This window comes from Pyrgilauda ruficollis, unplaced genomic scaffold (assembly GCF_017590135.1).
Source record: "Pyrgilauda ruficollis isolate IOZ18807 unplaced genomic scaffold, ASM1759013v1 scaffold119, whole genome shotgun sequence".
In the NCBI taxonomy this organism is placed as follows: Eukaryota; Metazoa; Chordata; class Aves; order Passeriformes; family Passeridae; genus Pyrgilauda; species Pyrgilauda ruficollis.
The window spans coordinates 158,092-182,883 of record NW_024510210.1 but is presented as its reverse complement, the minus strand read 5'-3'; the positions used below and the strand labels follow the sequence as shown (position 1 = coordinate 182,883).

General features: G+C 40.0%; 1 protein-coding gene across 2 annotated transcripts in view; it reads right to left on the bottom strand.

Annotated features, from left to right (window-relative positions):
* The window catches only part of GALNT18 (polypeptide N-acetylgalactosaminyltransferase 18), a 209,854-nt gene that overhangs the window by 36,646 nt on the left and 148,416 nt on the right, over positions 1–24,792 (bottom strand). For both annotated transcript variants that reach the window (XM_041485550.1, XM_041485540.1), the window contains exons 8-10: positions 17,985–18,170; positions 13,983–14,120; positions 8,924–9,019 (exon numbers count right to left, since the gene is read on the bottom strand). In XM_041485550.1, the coding sequence (XP_041341484.1) occupies positions 8,924–9,019; positions 13,983–14,120; positions 17,985–18,170 (420 nt within the window). The remainder of the gene's footprint in view (positions 1–8,923; positions 9,020–13,982; positions 14,121–17,984; positions 18,171–24,792) is intronic.

The window sequence follows — 24,792 nt, the reverse complement described above, 5'->3', positions numbered from 1 at the left end:
GGTTGGCCCACTGGCCTCTCCACCCCTTTTTCCTTATATGTATATGCCCTAGAATGTTCTCCCTTCCCTGCTTACCCATTGGCCCCATTTTGCTGCAGTGTCCCACCCCCTTTACCTTATTGGCTGGCGCCCCTTGTCCCGCCTCTGTACCGCCCTGAGCCCTCAGCCCATTGGCCCCGATGCTGTGCTGCTCCCCCTGTCCCCCATATTTAAACCTGGGCCCTGCCCTGTTCTTTTGGCTTTGGCCCTGGACCCCAGGGACAAAGGGCTTTATTCCAGCCTTTGTGAGTGGCTGGAGTAAACCTCCTCCTCCCCGGAACTCCGCACAAAGACCCTTCCCACTACTTTGTCGTTGGTGATTCTGCAAGAGAAGCGTGTGCTGGAGTGACTGTGTGTGCCTGTGTGTGTCTGTCTTGTCCGTGTCTGTGTGTCTGTCTGTGTGTGAGTGTGTGTGTCTGTGCCACGGAGCACCTTCGTTAGTGGAGTCGCTTCTGGAAGGTCGCAGCACCGCTGCCTCTCGCTCCACTGCCAACGGGATAGCGGCTCGTGACAGTGCCGCATCATCAACTAACCAGCTTTTCTTAAAAGCAATAAATAAAAACCCTCCCAAAGACGTCACACAGTGATAAAATCCCCAGCCTAAGCCATGTGGTCTAACAGAGGGGAAGAGATGTGTTAATTGATTAATTGGTTAATCCCACTGTCTCTCCACAGGAGCATCCTCTGTGGTCTCAGGGTGGTGCTCTGAGCCCTCCACAAGCTCCCTCACTACTATTTTTTGCTGACACAATGCATTATTCTTTTCTGCAGTAATGTGATGAAAGCTGAGTTTATCAAGTCTAGGTAAATTACATCAGATTTTTTGCCAGTTGAAGCTTCTATTGTCTCTATGGAAATCCTGCTTTACTTGGCAAAAGCTGAGGAACTGAATGTCTTTGATAGCATTTTCTGAGTACCCGTCTGACATTGCTTCTGATCAGCATTTGCAATTTTTCTTCCCATTAAAGGTTAACTTATGCTTCTCTATCTTTTCAGCACATCTTCTAATATATGGAAAATTGCACCAGTGCCTCTACTGTAAAATATTAAATAGTTCTGCTATCATAAAAGAGCTCTTACCCATTCTCTAAGATGAGCATTTCCCTCTTATTTAGAAAAAATGGATGAATGAACAGATACAGCATATTACAGACAACTGCTCTTATTCCTGTTACATTTTGTGGTTAGGGATTTTATTTGCTTTTTCAAACACATGTCTTCCGTGGCACTGGTCAAGTTATCTTTGACTCTCCTGCTGCATCTGTCTGCTTAAAAGAGCAGTCATTTCTCAATCAGAAAAATACTTGGCCATTTTGTTTTCTTTGAGCCTTCTTGTCTCTAAATTTTGAAGTAATTCTTAATACTCTTTCTCACTGCACTTAAAATAACTGAACTACTTTTTCAATTCTTGCTTTTACACTTCAGCTCAGGTCCTGAAACCTCAATGTCTGGCTTTAGCCAGATCAGTAATTTCACCTTACTGTGGTATTTTCCTTTTTCATTATTCATGCTCACCTTCAGCAGTGAGTCTGTACACTAGGGAAGAATACAGATTTCAGAAGGATATAAAACATTTTAAAGTTCTTTTTCATTGTAGATGATTCTATTGAAACAAAGATAAAATTTCTTCAAAACAAAACCCTTTCTCCAAGACTACAAAAATTCTATATGCTTCCAAATGAGAAAATCAATGTTACTCTTAGGAAAAAAAAGATTATTTTTCAACTCTTTCATTTCACCATGGTTGGAGTTTCAATTCCAAGTGATCAGTTCTCTCAATTCTCACAGGTACATGCAATGTTTTCACACTATGGTTTTGAACACAAAAATAAATAAGCAGAAATATCCATTCCATTATTTCCAAATTGAGGGATGTAAAAGGTATTCCCTCTGATACAGAATAATGCAGTTCTACAGCTTTTTCTCTCTGCTTTTGTTTACAACCAATGAAGTGTAATGTACAAAAGACCTATCCCAGGTCTGAAACCTGAAGAAGGCCCTCTTGTGCTGATTCTTTTGAATTCCAGTGCCTTTTACCCTCTGAAGAGAGAATGACATTCATTATGTCTGATACTTTCATAAAATGAAGAGGCAGCTTGGTCTCTGTCCTAGTATTATAAAGACTCTTATTCAGTTGCAAAATAGAGTGTACAAATCCCTCACCCATCAGGTCCACACTCAAGCTACAAATTCAACACCATGGATCTTCACGTGCAATTAAAAACTCTCTTATTTAGGTTGGAAAAGACCTTTAAGATTAAGTCCAACTGCAAACTTAATGCTGCCACAGCAAGTACAGAAAAAAATTACTCATGGTAAATGGCTCAGTATAAAACTACTCCAAACCCAGAAATCAGATTAGCAGATTCTCCCTCTGAAACTTTGCACTGAGGAAAAGAATGAGAATTGGCCAGAATCAAACTGAAGAAAAAAAAAGATTTAAAAAAGGAAGTATTATATAATGTGAAGTATCTTCATCCACAACACATCCGCAAGAAGAAAGCATTGCACTGCCTGTGCTAGGCCAAGAGGGACTGGGTGCTTTTGGAAGCCTTTGAAACATCTCTGTAGCTCTCTGATGTACCTGTCATATATTCTAAAGAGGCTGCAGCTTTGAATTCATCTTCTCAGGTATACATAGGAAAACTCAACTTCGAAAAGGATTGCAAAAAACTAGTACCAGATTTTGCTTCCCTTGCAAACAAGGTCACAATTCCTATTAACTTTACTATGATCAAAACCAGGATTTATGCACTAAAAGAAATCAGCAGAAATAGAAATAGACTTAATAAACTACTCAGCAGGAATATCTTATATAAGACATTAATTGCTACAACAATTTACAGAATATGGTTAAAATAAAAAAAAATATGATTTAATAATGCTGATAACCATGCTTGCCATGCAGTTTCACTGACTCTCTACATTATCTTCTATTACTTGGGCATCTACCAAACTGAGCAATCTAGACTGGGGGGTTTATTCTGGAAAAGCATCCTTGCTCCCAGAAATCAAGCATGTACATAAAAGTTTGAGTTAGGCCCAGTGTTTAGATCATTCCACAAGAGTTCATAAAAAGGAAAAGGACAACCTGTAGGACAACATGAGCTGGCAGTGCTGTCAGATGCAGCCCCTGGAAGGAGAGGAGCACATACCCTGGGAGTCAGGCTGCCTCTCTGGATGGGAATAATGACAGACTCACTTTGGCTGGGCAAAGGAGTGTGCAAATCCCTCAGATCCACACACAGAAGCTAAAAATTCAACACCATTGATCTTCACCTGCAATGAAAAACTCTCTAATTTAGGCTGGAAAAGACAGTTAAGATCATCCAGTCCAGCTGCAAACCTAACACTGCCACAGCAAGGACTTGCTCTGTTCACCATCTGACTGCTCACTGAAAAAGTACCTGGACCAGGATAGAACTGGATGCTTCGTACAGTTCAGGTCTGTACAGCCCTCTGAGGGTCTGCACACATGAAAGGATCGTCCTCAAGGAGGTGATGGCCCAGCTCAGCCTACCATGTGCTGTCAGCTCAGGCTGCCCTGTACACAGCTGCTGAAGGTGTCAAACGTTTGCCTCCAAGGGTGTTCATGTGTTCATGAACACCAACCCTGAGTTTTCGTGTAACCGAGAGCTGTTAAACAGCTGCTGTGCTCCCTCTTACTGTCCATAAAAGGCTGCCTGAAATGTTTTTATTGTAGACACTTCATCTTCAAGGCAGTGATTTTTCAACTCTGAAGGGCCAGTCATTGATCCATCTGCAGGTTTTGTTGCTTTCTCCCTTATTCCCCGACAGTCTGCATCTGTTGCATGTGGGGCCTTCTGTTAAACTATTTTCTTGCACCGAGTCTCAGTTTGCAATGATTATGTGTTTTACACACACATTTAACAAACTTCTAAATAACAGAAGATATTTTCTGAAATGTATGAAAAATATCTGTGTATGAACAGTCACCATGCTAAGAGATTTGATAGAAGAAAACATAGCTTTTATAAAAATATATATTATAAACACTTTAAAAGAAGCATTCATGAACCATACAAAGAGTATTTAGAAGTTTCTGGGAGATTTTTGCAACTGCTCCCAGTACTTCAGACACTGTGCTTAGAATACATTATGCTTTCAGGTCAGAGTCTTGTGCAGTGTGAACTGGCACAGCTTTTTGTGTTGGCAGGACTCTCTTCCACTGCCTTGAGTGGAGATGCAATAACTCATACCAGGCAGGGCTGCAGTCACTGCTGTCAGTTGTGCAATCTCTTGCAAGAATATGAAATTATATAATTGGGTGTCCCTTCTCACCTGCATTTCTTTTCTAGTGATACTCCCTATTTAGTCTTCTGACCCTGGTCCTCAACTTGAATTCCTCAGAATCTAACTGGTTTCTATTGATTTTCACATCACTGGATGAGCTTTGGGGTTTAACTGCTTATAAATTGAGAATTATATGAGCCAGAAGCTATTGAACAAGGGAAAAGAACTGCCCATTATCCCCTCAGTCACAAGCAATTTTCAAAATAAAGCTCTACTTAAAATACCACTTCATTGATTGATGCTACTTATTTATTATATAATAAAGTCTCTAATAATGTGGTATTTCATTCTCATATAAGAATCTTTTAAACTATCACTCAGGAGCCGTTTTAATCCAAGTGACATGTTGTCATCAGTCTGCCTTCAAGATTACAAACCTGGTTAAGCAGCAGTCTAAACAAGAAACCAGTCTCAGGTAGATCCCAGAACCAGGAACAGAATGCAGTCAGGCCTGGGGCATGTATTTACTGCAACTACAACAACCATCTTTTCCATGCAGAACAGGTGCACAGCAGGAAATAGATCTTCTAAGACCTAAATGTAGGACTGAATTGTTGCTTTACTTTAACAAGTTCAGGAATTAAAACAATACCTTTATCCACTTCTATATGAACCACATAAAACCCCAGAGCCTCACATAAAGTTTATGTTTTAGTTACTGCTTTGCCAGAACTGTTCTTCTGCCTTCACATTTATCTCCTCTCACTGCCTCCTGAGTCCCTTAATCATCACTCTGATGGGGAGCTGTTATGTTTTCCCTCTGAGCTGATTTTATGTGATTAAAGCAACATGATTTCTACCATCACTGAACAGTGTATTAGGAGCCTGGTTTAACTCCTGTTAACTATTTTACCATGTTGCATTTACTTTTTTGGCTGTTTCAACAGTTGCAGAGGCCGGGTTTTGTCCAGCTGTGCTAAGCAGCTGCACAGCAGGAGAGGCTTGATGTGGCAGACACTGAAAGCCCTTTACAAACAGTGGCCAGCAGCACAACAGAGGTACCAAAAGCACCTGATGGCCTTGCTCTGTGCACATCTAACAGCTGCCTGGTACTGTGGTGGCTGCAGGAGCAGCAGCAGATGATCAGGTGTGATGGGGATGTTCCTGCAGATGAGCTGGGGAGTTACGCCAACACTCTGTGCAGCTGTACAGATGGAGCAGAAATGACAGTGCTGGTTTGGGCAGAGACTGTCAAAACACAGGAATGGAAAGGTGTGATGCTTAGGGAGAAACACTCTTCAGCAACAGAATCAGGGGAGGACCAGCTACTTAGACATGCTGTTCAGATGCTACCACTTAGACAAGGATCCTCTCAACAGAAACTCTAATTATCTGGGCAGCATTTTGTAATTAATTCCTTCTTACCAAAGGTAAAGGAATAGCAATTATTCCCTTAAATTCATGTGAGTGCATTGCAAGATCATCACCCTTTTTTGTTTTTCCACCAGTCAAACATTCAAGGTGCTCCACCAAGTGAATGGTACCATAACTCCTGACAAAACACAGCTGCCATGGAAGGTCCCCTTTGAACATGAAGGGATGGCAGGAAACACACCTAATCACAGATTGTAGTTTTTCAAGTGCCTTCTGTCTTTTCAGGCCAAGCCAAACACCCTGCTGTGAGGAATTCTTTCACACTGGTAGTATCAGAGGACTACAGAAATGGACAGATTATATTTTGATTTTCTATTCCATCTTAGTATTTAACCACACATGAGATTTGCATCAGTTTATCTGCAGAATGGAAGTATGAAATAAACACAGTTATAAAGCACTCCAAGGTACTTGCAGGAATGAACTGTGAATATGCCAATGTTCCTTACAGTAGACACAGAGTAGACTGTAGAAAGGTTTGGAAATCTGAATCACAGAAGTCTTAGCATCACTAGTCCTGATTGTATTTTAAATGAAACAGAAAAACCACGGGAAAATGTACTGCTGGTCATTTCATTGCAATATTTTGGGATATTTCCTTGACATTTTCTACTCCTTTTAATTATGAAGCTACACATGATGTTTTTGATACTGTCTAAAAAAAAAAAAGGAGCATGGAATTTTAATATCAGGTCTGCAGTTCCCTTTTTATTGACTTTGATAATTTCTTTCCTATATAAAGCATATTAAAAGGAAACAATAGCTGTACCTATGACTGTGAAACAATTCCTTGATGTCAAACACCTTATCTAAGCCAATTCTCATGCAAAAAGATGAGAATTTAGAAACATCTGAAAGCAGTTAGTGGAGGAAAAAAGGAAGCTATTCAATTTAGAAGAGGGGCTGTAGTAGTAACTAATAATAGTAACTTAACTGCATGTGAGGGAGTGGTTCCTGGCAGTAAGATATATTATTGCACATCTAGATGCAAGTGTGCCAAGTGGTGGCAGCAATAAAACTGTAAATGGAATAGCTACAACAGAAAAACTTTGCATCCAAGCTAAGAACAGCATCACCCAAACACTCAACCAGGCAGTCCTGAATCAGGGCACTAATCTGTTTTTGTAAGGACTGCCAGGTAGGACTGTAAGGTAGGAAAACCAGCCTCCTTTATACAGCATTTCACCACTACTAGAATAAAATTAACATCTTACCAGTATCTTTTGTGGCTATTGGAAAGATCACTAAGATTAAAAGGAATATTTATACAAATATTTCCAATATGTAAGAGAAAAAGTACATGGCTGGACTGCAGCTCTGCTTAAGCAAGAGATGCACCATTGCAGTGGAAATCTCATAGAAGTATGCTGAGTGATGTTAGTTCCTTCCCTCTTAATACCATAATCCCTAACACAGAAAAAGTCTCATTCTCTTTTGAAAATTCTCAGTCATTACTGGGATCTTACCCAAATATAGGCCCTTTTGGATGTTGTTTTTAACATTAGTTACAAAATTAAATACATAGTAATGTGGAGGAGACACAACATTTTAATTATGAAGGAGCAGACTCTTGTCTAGAAAAGTTTCCCTTGTCTCCTTCTCCTCTGTCATTTGTTTGCTGCTGTCTCATTGGTACAGAACTCGAGCTGACATTCAAAGGTAGTTCTTTATCTGGTGAATACTGAACTGTGCTAATTGAAGTGACTTTCCTTATTGTTCTTTGTCTCTCAACTATAATTAAGTTTCTAACTGGAATTTACAGGCATGCCTGCAGTGTGCTGCTCTCACAGATGAGGTGCCATGAGAGTTATGGTGCCCTGCCAGGGGATGAGGAATAGTGGCTCTGGCTCAGAGGTGAATTGCACAGTTCCTTTGCAAACACTGGGGACTATCTTGCAAAGCTCCTGCAGGCAAACCGTGGTTCCCACACCGTTATGTGACAGATAAGGCACAGCCCACCCACTGAGTGAGCCTGATGGATGGGATTTTCAGATATTTCTGGCTTCATCATCCATAATCTACTCAAGCACGATGCCACTAGTGATCAGTATTAAAGGTTCTTGGTGAAGGAAGCCAGTGCAGAAGAGAGCTGCAGCATGTGCAACTTGGCAGGGAAGTAGAGAATCATATCTGCAGCTCGCCCAACTCATGTTTCCAGTTCACTATGAGGTCCAGGCACAGGGGACAAGACCACCCTGATGCTCTGTGTTTATTTCTGAGATACTGTGAGGATTCATTTGCTGTACAGTCAAATCAGGTAACTGACAACTCCTGGGTAAAACCACATTCCATAACCCCACAGTGTAGAGTGTCATGGGGTCCCTTCAAGAAAGCAAATATAAAACCTAGTCAGGTAGAAAAATCATTCAAACTGGAAGGATTTTTCACTTTCTCTGGTCACTCCCACATTTCCTTTACATCATTTTTGCATATGTTACTTTTAAGATTAAGTAATCTGCACATCTGTCTTTGACAAGCACATTTGAGGCCATGCAACATTATTTTCCCTGTCAAGATTTGCCTTGAAATCCTTTCACTTAAGCCCACGTACTTAGCTGGGGAGACGCGGGTCTTAACCCTCTTGTCTGCCAAGTTAGTAAATCCAGCTGTTTTGTAGGCAAATTGAAAGGTTTGGGTAATTTGAGTCTTTGGCACACAGTACAGTAACAGGACAAGAGCAGAGAAAGAATAAAGGAGGTTTATAGGAAGGGTTTTCACAAGAACAGGGTTTGGAAGTTGACACAGCTGTATGGTGCGAAGAAGGTGGCTGTGCATTTCACATTTATGGAACTGACACAGTAAATAAAGTAAAAAAGCATATGTCTTCAGATAATGCATAAATAAACTGTGAATATACCTATGCATGTGTGCAAAATGTTTTAAAATGCATTGCTTCATTCATATGACATGCACAGTTAAGGATCAGAAATGAAAGCTTTTATCAGCAAATCTGGGTAAGTGCTGATCTCATATTCCTTAAATTCTTTTGAAATTAATAAATCAACTTCCTTGTCAAAGCATTATTATACCACTGCTTCTCAATTTACAGCAGAAATAATGCTGCCTCTCTATAAAAGAGCTACTAAACATCTTACCCAGGGATTGTTGCAGGAAAATAATGACAGGTACAAGATGGTTCCTCCCACACAATCTGCTAACAGCAGCAGCAAAATCAGAGATCATTAGACAAACTAACCTGTGGTGTCATCCCGTGGCAGATATACATGATTGGGATATTCTCTGTGTCTGGCCCTTGATCAAGGCACAAATCACTTTTCAGGGAATTCTGCAGCTAAAATAAACAGAAAGAAAAAGAAATCAAGCAAGTTTTACATGAGAAAAAGATGGTGTGATTACTTTCTTTTCTTTGAGAAAATAAATTGTACGTAGTTGAGGAAGGAAATATGCAAAATTGAAATTCGTTGCAGTGAAAATCTTGAAGAGAAAGCATCTGGACTAAATTATTCCTTGCAGATAATCTAGCACCACTGATTTCAATAATGTTGCACAAAGTTTCAGGCAGGGTGTATTTCAAAAAAGCCCTGAAAGATAGCAATAATTTTTTAATATATGTTTTAAAAATATTTAGTCTCTGGTACACACTATATACAGAACCTGAATTTATCCTGCTGAGAAAGACAGATGAGGTATTAAACAGCTTTTAAGGATCACTCATGAGAGTCTTCTAATTTCCAGAAATAATTCAAAAAACTGCTTTCAGCTGACACCTGGAGACTTCAGGGCAGTTTTTATGCACCAGCTCCCCTGATTATTCTGGGCTAACCCATGCAGAGCAACAAACAGACTGCAAAGTACTTGGCCCTGGTCAGCACAAAGCCCTGTGAAAAACGTGGGCTCTGCTGAGACAAGAGTTTTCTGAAAATGAAGTGCTAAATTAATGAGCACAGATAGCTGGGAGAGTGTGAGGACAAAGATGTGGACTGCATACCCATGGATGTGTATAAAGGTGTTCAGTGGTGAAAGGCTGGCTCAGAGAACAGGACACAACTGCCTGATGGAGTGGAGATGTGCAACCACCTGTGATTAACTGGGCAGTTCTGTCAGCTGTGCACAGGGGCCTCTCTTGAGGAAACCAAATTCGTATCTTTAGAAAGGAAGCCTAGAACTGCATGTAAGAAGAGTGGACAAGCCAGAGGCTGAAGCCAGGCAGTGAATAAAATCAAAACCATCAACTCATCTCTACAAGACTTCCAGCTCTAAACCAAACTCTAAATCCAGTAATAGACAAGATACGTCTCAACACTAGAGAGAAAATATGCATTAGGTATCAATACTGTCACTACTCTCAAGAATTAAAGCCTTGAGAATTACATAAAATCTTCCTTGAAGCTTTCTATTTCTTATTCATAGTGTAACCATAGCCATGACTCTAATCACAAACAGATGTCTAAGCACCCCTCTCTATCCAAACCAATGATAAATATCAGCCTTCTTAAGTCATGCCTGGGTCTATCATTACCTGTGAGAAACGACCTCTCTCTTTAAAATTTCAAAGGTTTATTAAACCTTAACAAACACAACAAATGACTGAATAAGGAGGAAGAGCATCACTGGGCACCTGGAATTAAACCACCACATGCTCCCCCACAAGGTGGCTGCTCCACCTGTCATATGGGCTAACCCTGGCCCCTCCCAAAGCCTGTCACCAATTCTTCTTCATCTCCATTGGTGGAGACTGCTTCCCTGCAACTTGACTGGAGGTCAGGTGTTGCCATGCCACACCTCCTGGTACCTAGCCTGCCTCCCCTCTCAATGCCCTGACTACCAAGAACATCCAGTGACAATACAAGCAGGAGGGGAAAGAGGGCTGTGGGGAGGACATATCACAATATACAATATACACAATAACTATACACCAGTAAAACTTCTCGTAACATGCACATAATATTCATCCCTTAATTGCAAGAGCCAGCCATTGCATTACCCATCTATAACACTACCTCTGTGTTTTCAAAACCCCTTCCATAAACTGCAATCCTAATGTTTGTCCTAGTACAAATGTTATAAACTTTTCCACAACAATCACCATAATAAAGGAAGCAAAAAACTAGAAACAAAACAGGCACTGACCTGTTAATTAATAACGCTGTTTCAAAATCGGAGGCCCAGATTCTCAGGAGCAATCACTTTACAAAATCTAGTGGCTTTGTGGCAACGAACAATTAGTCTGAGAAATGCAATTTTAGCCTACCAAGACTTAATCTTAAAAACAATCCAAAATATAACAGACAATCTCTGTGCTGAAACCCAGAAATAATTATTGTTACACTAAATACAACAGCTTTTGGCCCAGTGACACTGCTTTCTTCTAAATAGGAGGGTACTGCACAATTCAGAAAGAAGTTTGCTTCCCAAATATTTACTCTGCCACCAATCCCAACCCTAGCTATATTTCACAGTATACGCTAGATCTGAATGCTGCAACTATTTCCCTAACTCTCACAGAACACGAGGAAATGTAGGATTCAGGAAATAAATATATGGGGTGTCTCTGTAGGTGCCTATATCCTAGCCTTTACCCCCATTCTGACAGCTTTTTCAATTACTCAGCATTTTTTAAAATTGATGATAATGCTATAGTAGCAGTACCTCTATTTTCTAAAAAGAAAAAAAAAATGAAGCCAATTGATTAATAGAAGCATTTAGAGAATAAGAAAGCAACTGACTTGCTTTGAAATATCACACCTTTCTCTGCTGTAAGATGTGCAAGCAAACATCAAAGCAGACACAAAAGAAGATCAGACATCCAAGTGATTCTTTTACTAGAAGGATAGAGGCACTTAATCTTGTGTCATACAACAGTATTTCGTGAAACAGTGAGCTGTATATTTCAGGAAATGTGCCTTCTTTATCTGTTGTCATAGTTGTCCACTACTCCCTTTGTGATGGTACAAACAGGGCCTGCCCCACACATCTCTCTCAGCTGGGATAATCATGTGCATTATTGGGCAGTACCTAAATCACAGGATCATAGAATGGCTTGGGTTGTGTTTGGGGTTGGGTTTCTTCTGTTCTTTCCTTGTTACCTGTGGAATTTCTTCCCACTGAGTTGCTAAGAAGCACTGATGGCTTAAATACCAAAGGAGGGAGTGCCTGCAGTCAAGGAGACTGTTACCAGCTCCTTGGTTCTGTTTGTTGTTAATGCCATAGTTATTGCTGTTTTGTTTTGCCTTGATATAGACACTGGTAAAGAACTGTTATTCTATTCCCATATCTTTGCCTGAGAGCCCCCTTAATTTTAAAATTACAATAATTCAGAAGGAGGGAGGGGGTTTGCATTCTCCATTCCAGGGTAGGCTTTCTGCCTTCCCTAGCAGACACAACCAAGACAGGTTGGAAGCCACATTAAAGATTATCTCATTCCAACCCCCCTGCCATGGGCTAGGACACCTTCCACTAGACCAGGTTACTCAAAGACCCATCCACCCTGGTCTCAAACACCTCTAGGAACAAAGAGTCCATGATCTCTCTGGGCAGCCTTTTCCAGTGCTTCACCACCCTTACAGTGAAGAATTTCTTCCAAATATCTAATTTAATTCTGCCCTTGTTCAGTTTAATGCCATTCCCTCTTGTCCTATCACTATACATCCTTGTGAGAAGTCCCTCTCCATCTCCCTTGAGCCCTCTTTAGGTACTGGAAGGTTGCTCTAAGGTCTCCCTGAAGACTTCTGTTCTCCAGGCTGACCACTGCTCAGTATTTCTGTAAAAAACTTCTTACTCTTTCTGGCTGATGAAAATCTCTCAGCAGAGTATAAAATCACTGTTGCTGATTTTCCTTTTGACTTGCACAATGTGGAGTCGATCCTAAGATGAGCAGTTTAGTTCTTACACAGCCCTTCCTTTATTTATACTGTATCACTTCTACCTGAAAAGATTTTTTTGTCCAGAGCCACCTACAAGCAGAACCATGCAGTAGTTAGCTGCTATGCCTCCTTCTCCTCAGGAAACTCCACACTTGACTGGATCACAGCATCACGGAGGGCAATTCCATGGTGTGTGTCAGAGGCTCCTTGCACACAGGTGTGATTTAGGCATATGTTCTGAACTAATCTGGGAGGTAACCATTAAGTCATGCATTTAGCAATGACCTAAACCTTTGCTGGAAGTGCTTTTCTTGTATGATTGTATGAAAAGCCAGCATGGTTATCTTAACCCATCATCACAGGGGCCATGGAGCTTCACAAGATGTACTATCCCTTCACTTGCCAAAACACAGCAGCTGCTCTGTGGCACCCTCAGGGCTCTTCCAGAGCCATACTGACCAACTGCACAGCTCAGTTTTCTGAAGACAAACCTTTCACTTGTATGATCTGCTCTCACGTTTTCTAATTAGGATTGTCTTACAAAAAGAAAAAAATTAATTCAAAGGAATCAGTTTTTGTGAAAATGACAGTGAAAAGGACATCCTAGGTCTACTACCTTATTATGGGCCTGTTTTAATTTACGCTGCTCAGCTTCCTGCCATGCACACCTGCCCTCTCTGTCTGGGGCCCTGCCAGTGTCCGAGGGGCAAGAATTGCTTCTGCCTTAATTAGCCCCATGAAACTCAAGCATGATTGCAACACAGATAAGGGCACTGCTGTCCCATAAGTAATGATGAGCTCAAAATGCATGGATTTAGCTGCACTTTCTGTTGGATGCAGCATAATTCTCGAACCTCTCTAGCGGTGCTTTCTACATGGGTTAACTATGTGAGATTTGGTTAACTTGGAATGTTAGTCTTTGATTGTGATGCCTGTTCTGGGGTGGATCAGGATTTCCCTTAAATGGCTAAAAGTCTAATAAGGGAAAGCATCAGCCTTTAACAGTTGGATTTGATTATATTAAAGGTCTTTCCATCCTAAATGACTCCATGATTCTAAATTAAGATCTCGCTACAATCTTAAGAAAGTTGTAGTTGAAATACTGAGTCTATTTTGTGAATTCCCCTGCTGCCACAAACCTGCCAGCTCCAATGTGTCTCCAAAATCACACCTTGAGTATTTTTGTGTGGAATGCAAGCCATGAAGCAAACAAACAACAAAAAATCAGGGAGGAAGGTAATGTTCAGGACATCTCAGCACAAATGACAGCAGACCAGCTGTCTCTGTCAACTAACCATATTATTTAACTAGTGACTCTAAATTGATCTGATTCTTTTACTTTGAGTCAGGCATTGTCTTCATTAATTACTTCCACTCTTACACCTTTTTCCCCCATGTTTGGACAATGGAAAATGTAAACAAGATCCTTACCACCCCATAGGCGACGGTATCTGAGTACATTCTCATTTCTGGATACACGCTGACAAGATACCACCTAAAGGTCTTGCACTGGAGCTTTTTCCTTAGGGCCTTCCTCTCTGAAATATCACCAATATCAATTCCGGAGTCCTGCACATGAAACAAAGGGCAGAAAAAGCCACAGAGACATCAGTGATACACTTCTGTGTAAACTACACACCCAGAGTCTCCCTCATTGCAGAACCATAGAATAAACTGAGTTGTTAGGGACCCATCAGGATCATCAAGCCCAACTCCTGGCCCTGCACAGCACCATCCCCAAGAGCCAAACATCATTTTGACCTATGACAATAAGCACATTTTGGTTGTGAGTCTGTTACCCAGACATACCCCAGAAGTGCCCCAGTTAATTATGGCACAGTTCACCATGGCAGGGTCTCTTTCGCAGTCTGCTTTGGTGAATGGGACTACTCCTCCTGACTCCAGTGGGGTTCAGATCCAGTTTCCAATGAATATCACCGCTGTTCTCTAATTTCCTGGCACTTACCAAAACCAAAATGAATTGGCAGGAAGTAGCAAGTTGCCCTAGAAACAGGGCATTGCTGGTGTCCCACTGTGGCCAAATCAATAGTGTATGACACTTTCTGGTCATTTCTGAAGCCTGGGTTACTGCTTGACTGCAAAGAGCAGAAGCTCTGCTCACCTCTCTGAAATAGTACTTATTAAAGTTCTTTTGAAATGTAAAAAGAGAAGTTGTTATTTTTGTTAAAAGCAATTGCTGAATATTCTCTCCCGTAATTTTTATTCTCCTTTACATTTCTGGCTAACCTAGTTTCTACTTTTCATAGGAGCAGATCACAAAGCATGACTTTCATAAAGGCCCTGTATATACAATTCAATAATTTATCACATCAAAATCACACAGCAGAAATTTTTAGAGACGAATCTAAGTGAAAATCTGTGCCTGCTCTTGACAGGAAGTAAAATGAAACATTTTGCTCCACGCTGTGCTCAACGACTTCTGCCTCAGAGCAAAACACAGGATAAATACATTTTCATAGGGAAATCTTATAATCTATCTCCTTAAACAACAGCCTTTACTGGGCCATGAACACCCCAAAGATTTTGACAAGATTTTAAAAAAACACTGAAAGCACTGCATTTCCTTAGTTACACAAAAAAAAAAGGTATCTGTGTAAGTATCTATATTTCTGAGGTGCTGAAATAACCACTGCATCCCAAAGCACTGAATTAATGTTAATCTGGAACAAGTATATTTTCTTATGGAAGCATTTTTTAACTAAGATAAAATTGAATTCCACATTGGCAAAGTATGCTGAAAAGTAGGAAACAGTGATCTGGCATTCACAGATTAGACATAGCAATTTTTTAAATGGTGACTCCCCTTCTCAAGCCCTACATCATCCGTAAAACTTTATGTGGAAATACTCCTTAAGTGGCAATTTTTTTCTGAATTTTGCAGCAAATGACTAAATCAAGAGGCTGTAGTGTGCTGAAAGACAATCGATGGATCTCGTGAACAAATCCCACTCATGCACCACTCTGGCTGCACTTGCCAGTGTATCTGACACTTGTGTGAAGGAAAGGAGGGTGCCAGCACACAAGCATTCCACTTCAGGCATTAACAAGGCTTCCTGGAATCAAGTGCTAAATTGGTCCACTGCCTCCCAAATCCTTTCTCTTGCAACCCTGAAGGCACCAGCGCCTGTTTCCTCAGAGTTCACAGTATAAGAAAGAGCATTAAGGGCCTCAGTAATCACATCCTTTCATGCAGCTGGAGAAGAAAAATAGCTCACACTAGCACACTGGCTTTATCACCACCAACAAGAGAGTGTGTTCCCCAAAGCTGAGAATATCATGGGGAAAAAACCCCAACAAACAAAGCCAGAAGCACAGGCACAACACACGGAAAGCGCAGTTCCTGATTCTGGGACTTGAAGAATATTTCCTCTGTGTTTCAAGTGCTTTTCTGAATCTGTTTATCCAAGTGTCAATGATGCAGAAGTCACCATGGCAGCAGAGGTCTCCATTTGAAACCCTCAGTACTCCAGAGAGAAGCTCACAGAGATCCCAAGAGGGCAGTCACAGCACATTGCAAAGTGCACCTGACTCCTCTGGATTATTATTATTATCATTATTATTATTATTAACATTGTTATTATTATTATTAGTGCCCAAAGACTAAAACATCTGGAAACATCTGACTTTTCAGAGATCTAGGAATTCTTCCATGGAAAAAATCAGATCCCATGTTTAACACTTTGGAATAACCTATTTCATGGAAAGTCCTGACCACTGTAACTAAATACATTTCTATTACCTATACAGTCCATTGCCAGTATTCATTAGCTTCCAGATAGAGAATTACTCCTGTAATTGTCCAGCTGCAACTTATCTTGCATTCTTTATGAATTTGATCTCTAATTGCATTCAGATCTCAAATTTGCACAAAATTAAGCAACACCACCATCACCTCTGGATGAATATGATGCAAATCAGTGTGTAGTGCTGTACATACCCATTAGCAAAAGGAATTTCTAAGTTTTGTGTTAATGTTCTGTTTGCAAGTCAAAAACCTAAAACTTGGATCAATCAATGAAGATAAAGCAGTCTTCAAGAAAATAATTAACAATACTAAATAGAAATTTAAATCTACCAGGCTAATCACAAATAAAATTCATTTGGAATTGCTTTGACTTAAAATAAGGAACCTTTTCCTGTGCAAAAATGTCTTTATTCTTGTATGGGCTTCTATGCAACTACTCAAAACAGGGACATGTAGAGGACAGTCTGGATTCCGTGAACATGGGACTTTCAGAAAAGTCCTTTCCTTATCAGATTAGAGAGGATTTTTTTCATGGTCATAGCAAATTGTGTGGCTAATGCTGCAACCTAAAATGGGACAATGACTTCCCAACTTTGCCAAAATTATCTAGTTTTAATCACGAGAGATGGAAGAAGCTACTGAGAGCAGCTGAATCAGCATCAGCTTTCATGTATTTAGCTGGTTTTTTGTTTCTAACATCTTCTTCTAATTAAACTAAAGGAGAAGTACAGCATTTTATTTCTTGACACAGAAATTGCAGCAAAACCAGTTTCTCTGAACAATTGTCAAATTAGTGAGATTTTATTAAAGAAAAACTAATCTGCCCTTTAATTTAAGTCTAGACTATGCTTTTGCCATAATGATGAGAGCTGTAGTCTGAGTTAAACTCCAAACTCAATAGAGCCATGCTTCCCAGCTTCTAGGTGGAAACAATCACACAAATTCTGAGTGAGTACAGTCCCCTTGCTCTGAGCCCTTTAGCTCATAGCTGTTCACAGATTAAATACCATTGACTACAGAAATGAACAACAGCTAAAATCAAACTGAACTCTGGCATTGGCCATCTGACATTATCTATTCAATACAATGGATCAAGCAGTACTCATCCATGGAAAAGAAATCAGGACAAACAGTCCAGTGCGGAGTTGCAACAAGAATCTGCAACATGTCATGACACCCACCAAGCTACCCTCACTGTAATGTGAAATGCTTATCAGACACCCCACACTTGCATCAATAGATGTCAACACCCCCTGGCAAATCTCTCCACAAATCTGATGGAATTGTGGCTCTCGATGATGGTAAACAGGAGACTAAAATTCAAATTAAGATGTGCAATGTAGATTTGATGTTTTTCTCCCCCAGTATTTCTGCAGCTACTATTTTAAAATATCCATGAAGAGTCGTCAGTGAAGGGAATGAACTTGACAAGAAATTAATTTTTAAGGAAACACAAAAAAATTATTCTAGAATAAGACACAGCTACATATATATATTTATATGCATTTGTGTATGTATGGACATATACCTTATGTGTGCTTGTGAGACATAAATGCATACACACATACAAATAAAATCCTACCAGAAAAAAATCAAAATTCAGGGCAGTAACCAAAATGAAAAGGATCTAAAGCCCAAGCTTGGAAGCACTGGTCTCTGTGACTCACCTCCTGGGGAATGTTCCAGGCCATATAGACATGGCTCTTAAACTCATCCATCCAGACCTCAGCCACCCTCAGAGCGTTCCTCCGGACGTGAGCAGTCAGATCCTCCGTGTATGGTTTATGAGCTCTTTCAATGTGGGCAATCCTGGAGCAAGGCAGAACCTCAACACTTCCTCCACACTGCCACACCTACAGGGGAAAAATAAAAGGACATTCTGCTAGTGGCAGCTCCCTGCACCACTGCTGGCCTCCAGCAAACACACTGGAATTGTTTTATTTCATTGTTAGAAAGGAGAATAACCACTCAAGACTTCTTGGGCTATAAAGAGGTTGTGAGGGGAGGGTTATTGTAGCCGCATCTCTCTCCATAGAGAGCAGCAGGCACAGCTTTCCCAGGCATTTTCCATGTGAGAAGATCAGAGAAAAGAATGAGAAAAATTCTTATCTTCACTTGCTGCACTTGTTGTTGTGCACATGTGGAACGTGTTACGGAGATTTATTTACCAAAGGGTGATTTCTTGATTGGGCACTAGTGATGGTGTTTGGATTGATGGACCAATGGGATCCGTCTGTATCAGACTGTCTGTAAGGGTGATCGGCTTCTTAATAAGTGTAGTATAATATAGTATAATAAAGTGATTGATCAGCCTTCTGGAATCATGGAGTCAATGCTAATTATTACCCGACTGGGGGCCTGCCACAACAGGTTATTACCTTGCCTTACCATAAACCATTATTGCTACTTCACCTTACTGCAGAGTTTCTACATTACCAGTAGCCTCTCACTGCACTCTACCTGGATCAATTCAGTTGTTTCCAAGATTATTAATAAAATTATTTATAGGGCATTCAAAACTGTAACACCTGGTTCAAGTTTTAAGCCTTGCAAAACTTTTCTCTGAGGTTCTGCACAGTCTATACCAGACCATACATGCACTACTCAGAATCTCAAACTAGACAGCTTGTCATAATAGGGAAACTAAGCCAAGCAGCTTTTTAAGACTGCTGAAGTTTCAGGTTCCATGAAGATGAGGAATACAAATGCACCTTATGCTTTACTTTAAACATGGTTGAGAAAGGACCAGGTCTATTCCTTTTGAGAAGGAGAGATGAAGACTGAGACTGCCTAATAAAAATGTTGTGTGAACAATTTCATCAGAAACTACTCTTATAATAGCTTCTTTATGTAGGTTACTCTACCTGCTCAATTGGATTTCAGTTCTGCCCACTACCACAACTGAGCTAAAGTACACAGTATTAATCATAATTACTGCTTTCATTTCTGATTTACTCCTTCTGCTTTCAACAAAAGAGAAAACCACTTTGGCAAACTTAAGAGTCAGTGAAGTACTCGAGTTATTTTACATAGCAGCTCTTTTTCTGTGTATCTTGTACCATGTAAGCGTCCTAACAAGATCAAGGCAGCCCATTCATAATGGTTGAGTGGATGCTGCTCAGGTGAAAGACCAGATGTACCCAAACTGATTCTGCTGAACAAGTAGCTGGGTATCCCAGAGGCAGGTGTACTCACTGAGAAGTGACAGAGTTTGCCTTATGATACTGCCAGCAGAGACTCCTGAGGCTTGGTACCTCATACTAAGAGAGCAAAAACAAGGGTGCTTCTTTCTTGTACACTCATCCAGAGGATCATATTCTGGTCTCCCTCCTGGTGGCCAGGGATGTAGGCTGGAAAACCATCCTGTTCTGGAGCTGACCTCAGGCCCCTCAGATCTCTCCACCCTGTAGGCATACGCTCTACTAAGGAGGCACTTTGTTCAGTCATTCATTTTATATATTTAGACATCTGGCTTGAATACAGCATTTAGACATTTGGCAGCTCCTGAGAGCAGAAAATGTGGCACAAATTCAGAATGTTTACAAAGCTTTTTTCTGAACTGGTGCCTAATTGCATTCAGCATATGCTGGGAGAAGAGATAGAGCCGTGGTTTGCAGAGATCTGTGGGAAGGGAGCTAACCCATGAACCTGCTATACCATCAAAAAGGGAGCTGAAAAGACATCAGCACATCTCTGTGTCCAGAACCTGGAAGACCATTAGAGTAAATAAACATCATCATTATCAAAATCAGGGCAAAACTGAGACGATCATAAATATTTAAAAATAAATGTGCAACTGATGTGGCACAAAAATAAATAATCCAGAAACAAAATGTGTGTCCTGTCTTTCTAAATATCATATTAAGTGGGCAATCCAGTTTAATGATCTAACAAAATAATAGTTTGTCAGACATTTAATTATAAATGGTCCAGCTACATCTCGTAATAGAGATTAAATGTGAAGTACCACCAGGCTGTGCTCACACAACGCCTGCCTTCAGTCCAAATAATTTCTCAGTACTGCATGGACATCCAGCTATAAATTGTTTCAGAGTTACTCACTGTACACTGCCTAAATTAGTATCATAAAAGACAAGGAAGATGTAGAGATGGTCATAACTTAGCCCAGGACAGGGCAATTCACAATACACATGCACTGTGTGCTCTGCCCAGCCTCTGCTCATTCCAACCAGGGATGGCCTGGAGCCAAGGCCAGCAATTGAACACCAAATCTTTTGTGGGGTTTTCAGAGCTAGGTCTCAATGTTGTCTTGAAAACAAGTTGAGCCAAAAAATTCATAGTCTACAATAAGCTGAATTTCCAAGCAAATTTCTAGGAACTGAAATTTTGAAGAGCAGAGTCATGTATAATTTCAACACTGATTCAGTTATCAGGAAACTATGATTTGACTTAATAATGAAGTGAGATGTTTTCCAAAAACAACCTGAGATGACCAAGTCCTTAACAGAATTTGCAAATAAAAATTACCCACTACCTGAATAAACACCAGCTAATCAATTCCAGCGGCCGTTACTTTCTCCCAGACGCTGTCAGTCTTTGTTCTATTTTCAAAGACTAATTAATTTATATCAATTAATTAGATATCAATACAGAACTGCTAAGTTGCATTAAACAGTTTCAAAACCATATTATTTCCAAGCAAAATTTTTCTATAATGCACAAATTTAGCTATAGCACTCAACAAGGAGCATGACCTTAGATACAGAGTATGAAACCTTGCTGAGTGGAAGCAGAGGCAATGCTTTAAAAAGGCAGAAAGTACAATCCTGACATGCTCAGCTGGTCACATCTGGGACAAGCCAATGTCCCTTCTCTCTCCCAGTGTTCTTTGCCAGTGGGATTGAAGTCCAGCAAGAAATCTCTTTTTTATCCAAATGTTTCATTGCATTTAGGGGGTGGTAAGTTGTTGAAAAAAACAAATAGAAATGTAGGAAGCAGGCATTAAAGTAGGACCTTCAAATGACATGATGCTCTCCTGGAATCTCATGGAAGTCAGGAACCCGAGCTCCCTAAAATATGCAAAATCTCCAGTCAAGGAATGAAGGTCTTTGCTATTCATACACCAAACACTACACTGAACTGCATGCATGAATACTAAGCAATAATCATAATTAATTGCTACAAAAAGCATCAGGTTTTTTAAAAAATTGTTCCCTGATAATATTTTAAATAATGGAATTTCTTGCAGTTTCTTCCCCTTCTAGACCAAATGTTCACTTGAATCTGACCACTCCTACCTCCCCCCGTCTCTTTCGCTCATTTACATTAATCCCTGGTGCTCTAACCATTGTATTGGAGCTATTGTGGACAGCTGGATGGTTGTTCAAGAGAAAAACCTTCATATGGTACAAATCTCACATCAGAACTGCACAGGAAAGACTACTCTGACCAAATACCTTTCAGTCAGATACAATTTTTATGTTTTTTTAAAATTAATATTTTAATACTAAGAAATACATTTTCTCAAAGACTCTACTCAGAGGGAAGCTGAGAAGCCTTTTAGAGCGGCCTGTTCTTCATCTAACAAAATTCCTGTAGACAAGAAGGAATAGCAGTTGAAGGGTTAGTTCCTCACAGCTTCACACATTTCCCCTGTGGATTTTGCAGCTATTTTTGCTGTCATTAGCAATCTTTTTTCAGGCTTTATCCACACTGAATAGCACCCTCCTAGTTTTCCTGAACTGCTATTTTATTTGATAGCTATAAACATATACAAAAGTTAAAAATCAGAAGAGCTTTTTCAAATTATCACCCATGGCTTTAGGAAGAAGTCTAAAGATAAAAGCTTCAAAGACTTTTTCAAACCACATGGAATGGTTTGAAGTAAAATGTTGTATTTCTGAGCATACTGTGGCTGCAATCAGTAATACTTAATGACTAACCTACTTGTACAAATTGCAAGGAAAATACTTGATTAATTTCCTAAACCATGGTTAAAAGGAAATTCAGCAACTTCTCCTCTTGCCCATGAAGAAAATTTACCTATAATAGGCAAGCAGTGGAAATCACCAGCAATAATCTCAATATCCTGCCAAATCTTGAAATATACACATGCAGTTGTAAAAGATAACATATGCTTTCATCACTGTGACACAATAAATAGTAATTCACATGTCATGCCATAAAAGCATCAATTGCAAAACTGTACCAACAGGCCTCAGACTTTGCCTTAGAAAGTTCTGAAATGTGATCAATGTGGTCAGTGTATCTTTGGGAGTACTGTCCATGATTGCTGGAGTCTCAGATAGGCAAAAGGTTTGCTTTACTCTGGAGGAATTTCCTGAGATTCTGGTCCTGCTGGTTTACATTGCAAAAACAGTCTTTCAGGAAAAAAACACAGCAACTGGAGCTTCCCTTCCAATGAGCTCTGAGACCACTTCAGTGCGTTTTCAATGTTCCCTTCCAAGGCAGCCTGAGAAAGGGCTCTTTATTCTTGAATTTCCTGAGGAGGTTCATATATTTGGTACAGCCCCAAGAAGGGCTTAGAGAGATCCTTCTTCTTGAAAGAGCTCCTTGTTCCTTCATCACTACCCAAAGGTAGTAAAATTCCATAAAAAATTCTAGGTCCAAAGAGACAGTAGCAGTGCCGAGGCAAAAACTTACAGAGCTGAAAGACAAAAATCAGCATACCCCATGACCTAAACTAAGCAAATCAATGGAGAGATGACAGGGACATTAAATGAGTACTGAGAATGTGTTGGAGGGGGGGTGAGGGGGAATGGAGGGGAAACTCCCTTGTAAATCTTCAGTTGTTGTGGCTTGTGGACAATTTGTCCAAGCTCTAAGCACTTCACGCTGTTAATTTACTGAATGTTTATTGGCACATCGTTATAATTACGGCCCTAAATCTGTGAGAATTTATGTTTACCAAGGTTAAAGTAGCATCTCAGAGTAAACAGAAACCAGGCGCTCCACACGGGGAGAGCCAGGAGAGCAACTTAAAACCACGGAGAGGACACAGGTGGTGGCACAACAGCTCAGCTGTGCCTCCCCTCTGCTGGAGGGGTACAGGACCTGGGCATGGGGCAGCCCAGGGGGGCGGCACAAGAGGCAGCTACAGGAGCAGGAACACACCAAGTGGCTTCTTAGAGCAATTTGTGCAGTCCTGAAAGCCCTGTCACCCCTCACTCACTCCCACCAGGCATCCCACAGCACTCACTGAGCCATGTGTCACACACTTCCTTACCAATACCCAAATCAATCTGGTTACAAGTGTTTTTAAGCAAATTCCATTCACATCTGGAAAACCTCTTTCACTACATTATTTAGTAAATCCTCTCCAATTTCATTTAAATGTATTTGAATTTGCATGTTTAATCAAAACAATCACAACTCTGAAGCCGATCCCTTTCTCAAATATTTAATTAATATTAATTTTATCATTATAAAATGATATAACACTTCTTCATTAGAAGTTTCTTTTTATCTCTTTAATCACTGAGTGTTCTTTTTATGTTATCGAACCTTAATCTAATAAAAAAATAAACCCTACAAGTCATAGAGCAGTTTATTAGCATGTACTGCATTCATTAAATTTACACAGAGCGTGCAGTTTCTCCAAGAGCTGATGTGACCTTGTTTGATACCATCACCTCATTTGGACTGCAAACAAAAACCTTTTAATAATTAAGTGATTTCTCAAAAAGCTGAAGTAATTTCTAGCTTCTGCGAGGGTTGCAAATTACAAAATTAGAAGTACTCATTAAAGATGCCCTGAAGTTAAAAAAACAGTCAGAGTAAATTAATTACTACTGTGGATACAAACTAATTAGTTACCAGTATCTTTGAAATATATTTTTGGGAACAATTTATTGTAAAAACTGCTTGTGAATCTTGTCAGCCTTTGTCATTACCATTAATTGTTTACTGATAATCAGTAATGAGGTTGATGTTTTACAGACAAGTATGAATAAGCTATTTTCATTCAATACCGTAGTAATTTTGAATCTCCATTTTTATTTTGGTATCTTGACAGGTGACTGAAGAAAGGACAGAGAGAGTTGTCAGACACTAAGATCACTGAAATCAGTGTTCATATTTCTAGTTGCTATCAGTGGGTTTTCAGTCACACCCTGGAAGATTTTGGATTGTTGTGCACATTTGTTGGGTATCTGTCTCTGCAGAGCAAGAAACTATACCCATTGGATGAAATATGTTAATATTTATTTAGGTACTATCTTCACTGAATTCAAATTACCTTCACTAAGGTAATCCTGTCATACTTTCAGGTAAACTTACTTATTTGTATGGAAGAACAGCTTTTTTTCATAACCAAGTTGATATTTTAATGTGAAACTGTAAGTAACCTCCAAAAACACACCCCCCCAATCTAAAAGGCTTTTTAGAGGAAAATAAAAGACTTTAACATAACTAGAGCTGCTCTTCATTTTTAAAATGTAAATTATCCCTTAAATCTAACTTTTGAAGTCATCATTAATTGCCTCACAGGCCTCA